Below are 5,947 nucleotides of genomic sequence, written 5' to 3' on the forward strand. Positions count from 1 at the left end.
ATCTTAGAGCAGTGATGGTCTTCTGTGAACTCAATTTGATATCAAGAATTTCTAACAGCCTGACTAGACATTCTCCTGCCCACACTTTTAAGGATCAACACAAACCAGGATGAACTGAGTGCACACACAAACTCTAAAAAATAGCAATGGTAAATATGGGTGTTCTTATGATCTAACCTATGCTTGTGAAAAGGTAGCTTTTTGCTGTTGAGAAACACAGAACCAGGCTTAGTTATCCCTAACAGTAGTAGGTAAAGCACATGCTTCTGTCTTTTCACCTGAAACATGGTCCCTGTACATAACTGTTCTAGTAGTACAAGAAACATAGATGGAGAGTCAACCACCTCTGTTACAAATACTCAACAGGTGCTTTACCTTATTAATGAGCAGGAATATAGTAAGGAAAACCAAGCAGTAATTTGCCATTCACTATTTTTGTTTAAAAAAAGAAAAAAGAAATTTGTCATTTACTGGGTATTGTACAAGAAATAACATAATAAGAATTCACAGATACACAAAAGAGTTTTCAAGTGGTATAGCTCTCAAAAAATTATAACCATTTTAGAGAAGATTCAGGTTTCTGAAAAATTGCAAGTGTTCTTACAACCTTTTAGCCAACATGCCATTCCCCCTTGTGGTGGTTTGGTGAAAATGGCCCCAATAAACTCACACATTTAAATACTTAATCACCAGTTAGTTGAACTATTTGGGAAAGATTATGAGCTATAACTTTGCTGGAGAAAGTGTGTCACTAGGGGGTTGTCTTTGAAGTTTCAAAATCCCATGCCAGGCCCTTTGTTTGTCTTTCTAACTGTGAATCAGGATGCAAAACTCTCAGCTACAGCTTCAATGCCATCTCTCATTGTTTCCTACCATTATGATCATGGACTAGCCTTCTGAAGCTGTAAGCAAGGCCCCAGTTAAATATTTATTCTTATAGGAGTTGGTTTGGGCATGCCATCTCTTCACACAACAATACCAAAACACTACTATTAACAGCTTGTATAGTACATCTGTTCTATTTAAGCAATATTGATTTATAATCATTTATTAAAGCTTGATTATGGTTCCATCTTGCATTCTACAGCAGTTTTTTTTGTTCTTTGCCTTTATGTCCATTTGGTTTTGAAAACTGCATAATAATATTTATCCACAGTTGTAGCATCATATACAATGTATTTTCTTAGAGTCTATATTGCTCAAACTATTCATCTCTCTATCCCACTAGACTAAACAAATTAGAAATCATTGATCATTCTTCTTAGCTTTATTATTTTTCATTTTCTTGGATGCAGCTAGAACCACAAAACTTCTCAGGCTGGCTTTTATCAGTCTATTTGCATGAAAACTTAGCAGGCGTTGGTTAAACTGAGCATAAATACATTTTGCAATCCACAACTCTTCAGAGTGTACAGTTTATAAGATCTTCTACATGTATATCGTAAATGCTCATACATGAATACTTGTATCATAGTTAATAATAGCACAATGTATCATAGTTCATAATAGCACAATGCTTAAAGAAAAAAGTATCCACTGTATTTTAGTTGCTCTCATATTGCTGTGATGAAAACACCATGACTGAGGCAACTTATAAAAGAGTTTATTGAGGCATACAGTTTCAGAGAGTTACACTCTATGACCATCATGGTGGGCTCTTGGAGGCAGGCAGGTTGGAATGACACTGGAACAGCAGCTGATATCTTACATACATAATTCACAAGCAAGAGACAATGAAAACAAACCTGGGAATGGTGTGGGATTTTGAAACCTCGAGATCCAGATCTAATGACAGATCTCCAACAAGGCCCCATTTTCTAATCCTTCCTAAACAGTTCTACTAACTAGGTACCAAGTGTTCGAATGTAAGAGCCTATAGGAGCCACTTTCATTTGAGCCACCACACAATAATAGCAAAGATAAGTGTTTTATCATCATCTTGCACTGCAGCATGAAAATAGAATATATTTTCAGAGCAAATGGTACAAAACAAAATTAAAAGGTGGGGAAAATATCTCTCAAACATATTTGCTTAAGTTCCACTAAGTACAGCTAAGTGGCATTTAACTAGTACATTAAACTCTCTTATCCTAGCTTACAGAAATATCTGTCATACCAGTTAGCTGCTATCAACTAAATTAAGTCTTTCTGCTTCAGCAGAGACATGGTCTCAAGGATCAAAGGCAAAAATCACTTCACAGAATGTGATATTTTGGTAGTTGAGCAAGGAATGTTTTTTTCTTTTTTTCCCTTTTAAAATATGATATTTGCAGTAAACTGCTTTGCAGACATGATTGAATTTCAATTTAAGTTTTTGAGGCATTGTGATATCTACCTAGCCATTCTTCATCACCCACTCAAAACAGCAGAGCCTCTTTGTTATGATGGAATAACTGTGTGTACCCAAAGTGCCACTTGGAGGGTATGGTCAAAGTCTCAGACCTCTGTGTGCTGCCTCAACACACTCCCCCAGCCCGGGACCTTCAGGCTCCATGCAGAGCTTGTCTGTAACTGTGCTCTCTCTCTCACATTTTACAGGGAACAGTTTCACCCAGCTGGTGACCAGGCTTAAACACTTGGCATAAAACACAGTGCATTAAACAACTGATTACCACCACGCTAATATAAATAATAAAATTTGAGGTAAATGCATAAGATTACAAATAAAATGACAAAGGAGGGGTTAGACATAGGTTGGTCAGTGGGTACTAAATTATGGGTAGGTAGGAAAAATGACTGCTTTCATATCTTTCAATGTACAGTGATTATAAATAATATGTATTACCCCAAAGGCTAGAATATAGGATGTGAAATAATTCCATACTGAGATATGGTAAATAAGTTGAGAAAATTACTATACCTTCTTTGATTTGAATATTGTGCACTATTTACAGACATGAAAACATCACATCTTACCCCATAACTCTTTGTGACTTTCGAATGCCAACTACAAAGACTAAAAATGAGGGGCAGAAAACATAGCTCATCAGTCAAGAGCAGTAGCTACACTTTCAGAGGACTCAGAATTGATTTCCCTCACTCATGGGGTTCCTCACAGCCTTCTGCAAATCCAGTCTCAGGGGATCTGACATCCTTTCCTGAACTTGGAGGCACTAGGCACAAGCATAATGCACAGACATACATGCATGAAAAAAACCCAAACACAAATATAAAAAGAAATAAACAAATGTTAAGTGAAATTCCTAATTAGGGTTAATGACAAAAAATTCAGAATATATTGTAAGAAAAAGACAAAAAACAAAATGATGAATCTAGTGGAAGAAATATTTTTATCATCTTCAGAAATGAAAAAGATCTTTGTTATGAAAACTACAAACCTAGCTTATAAAAAAGACTTGATGATGAGTATATAAACAATTAAATTTTGTAATACAAGGAAAAATAAGTAGGAGATTTTGAAGAAACCTTCTCAAAACACTCAGTGTCAGCAAGACAGTCAATTATAGAAAAAACGCAAGAAGTGAGTGCAGAAGGAGAAATGTGAAGATTCACTAAGACAGAAAACAGAGGATGGATGGGAAAAGAGGAGAAAGGAATAGGGATGCTACCAGGGAAGACTACACCCATCACTGTGAACAGACTCTCCTGCTGAAGATATTGCTCATGGCTTCTTTTATATCCCGATTCCTCAGACTGTAGATAAATGGATTCAGCATGGGCGTGACCACAGTGTACATCACAGCCACAATGACATCCTTATCATTAGTGTTATCAGATGAAGGGACTAGGTATAGTCCAATAATGGCTCCATAGTACAGACAAACCACAGAGAGGTGAGAACCACACGTGGACAAGGCTTTGTAGATTCCCTTGACTGAAGGAGTTCTCAGGATGGTGGCTCCAATGCGGCCGTAAGAGACCAGGATGCATATGAATGGCAGAGTAATTACCAGTGTACCCAAAGGAAGGATGACCAGTTTATTGATGGTGGTATCTGAACTAGACAGCTTTAGTAAGGCAGAGAGGTCACAAAAGTAATGTGGAATGGTATTGTCTCTAAAGTGTGACAAACGAGCCAAGAGGAGGGTATGAACAAGGGAATTGGCAAAGGACAAGATCCAGGACACTATCACTAGCAGGACACAGAGGCTCTGCCTCATGATGGTGGTGTAGCGCAGAGGGTGACAGATGGCCACATACCTGTCGTAGGCCATGGAGGTCAGAAGGAAGCTGTCAAGATCTGCAAAAGACAGAAAAAAATACACCTGAGAAACACACCCAGCATATGAGATGGACTGACTGTGTGTCAGCATATTCATGAGCATCTTTGGAGCTGTGACTGATGAGAAAGAGATGTCTGTGAAGGCCAAGTGGCTGAGGAAGAAGTACATGGGGGTGTGGAGGTGAGAGTCCAGCCTGATGAGCAGGATGATGAGCAGGTTCCCCAGCACCGTGGTCAGGTACATGGCCAGAAACAAGGCAGAGTACATATCTTGGTCCTCTGGCTGGATGGGGAGTCCCAGGAGGATGAACTCAAACACTGTGCTCTCATTATTACTCCTTATGATCTTCATTTTCTGTTGTAAATGTAATAAGAAATAGAAAAAGAAAGATTATACTGTAGAAGCATTTTATGAAATATCAATACAGAAAATAAAATTAGTTTGAACCACTTACTCTGTTTTTGTCTTTAGTATAAAGAATTTTGTCACAATTTAATGGGCTACTGATGGTTTCAAACAGGGTATAAATTGTCTACCTAGAAAGCAACAGAATGTCTTTTAGAAAGAAATAAGAAACATTATAACAATTATCAAGTCACACCCACCTGCAGCTCAAGGCACCTGGATTTCACTAGGGCAATTTTAGATTAAGGAATTAGTATGCATATTGGGACCAGCAAATAGAAAAGTCAACAAAATTGTGATGGTTGTTGAGTTCTCTATATCTTTTCAACATCTCTTGAAAGCACTAGTCTAGCACTTTATTTCCATGAATTAAATTCAGATAGGGGAATCCAGTGAGTTTCTTTAAATCTGCAAGATACCAGGATCTGGGGACTTAGTGAAAGCAGCGTGTGCAAAGGCCCAAAGCCTTGGGTGCCTGAGTCTGTGGCCACAATATATAGCACCAAGGACAGCTCACAAGCAGCTATGCATTCTTCCCATAGCAGAGCTGTTTCTCCAGCCATGTGTTCACTCTGCCTTCACTCTTCCTAGGCTGCAGAAAATGACCCTGACTCCATATTAACATCTTCACCTCAAACCAAAGCATCTCACACAACACCTGGGAGCACTTAGCTTTTAGGACCACCACTTCTTAGATCAGCCAAGGCAATTCCCTGTGTTTTTCTAGCAAAAGAAATGTCACCTACTTTGGTCTCAATCCAGGATTGTAAGTCAAAGATGATTACTTTTTATAAATTTCTTATGGGTTTTCCCTTTAGCTAAACTGGCATTCCTTTTCCCCCTTTAACCATTCATATCCCAGCAGCTGAGAGAGAGAGCTCAGTGGTAGTTCTATGGAAAGACATGTTTAATGGCCAGTTTGTCTCTGTGAATGGTGGGGCTCTCACCCTTAGCTTCTTCACACTTTCCAGGCTTTAACTACAGTTAATGTATCAATTCTCCCAACTTGGTCAAAACAATCTTTAAAATGCCTATATATCATTCCTCTCACTATGTTAAAAAAAAAAAACAATTCAGCTGGTGTGCTATTCCTGAAATTGGTTATATTTCATTTCTTACACATTTCTGTGTTAGTAGCAATTACTTTATCACAATGAAAATGCAAGATATCTATCTGTTCCTTAGTAGTTTGCTTCTAATATTTTGCTATTTTTAGCAATATTGCAATAAGCAATATTATTCTTATGTCATTTTATATACTATATATGACATATTCAGAAATGGGTTTAGAGAAATATGCATCCATGGTTTTGAGAAAAATATCAAGTCACAAGGGGACAAGGTGATGAAGAAGCTGA

At 37.8% G+C, this 5,947-nt stretch overlaps 1 protein-coding gene across 1 annotated transcript; it reads right to left on the bottom strand.

The window, feature by feature from the left end:
• Nucleotides 1-3,587: 3,587 nt before the first annotated feature.
• Nucleotides 3,588-4,535, bottom strand: LOC126495299 (olfactory receptor 50-like). Its single transcript, XM_050132890.1, has one exon. The coding sequence runs from the start codon at nucleotides 4,533-4,535 to the stop codon at nucleotides 3,588-3,590; it is 948 nt and encodes a 315-aa protein (XP_049988847.1).
• Between the last annotated feature and the right edge of the window lie 1,412 nt (nucleotides 4,536-5,947).

Source organism: Alexandromys fortis, unplaced genomic scaffold, assembly GCF_014885135.2.
Source record: "Alexandromys fortis isolate MF-2015 unplaced genomic scaffold, M_Fortis_MF-2015_v1.1 scaffold_454, whole genome shotgun sequence".
NCBI classification, from domain to species: Eukaryota; Metazoa; Chordata; class Mammalia; order Rodentia; family Cricetidae; genus Alexandromys; species Alexandromys fortis.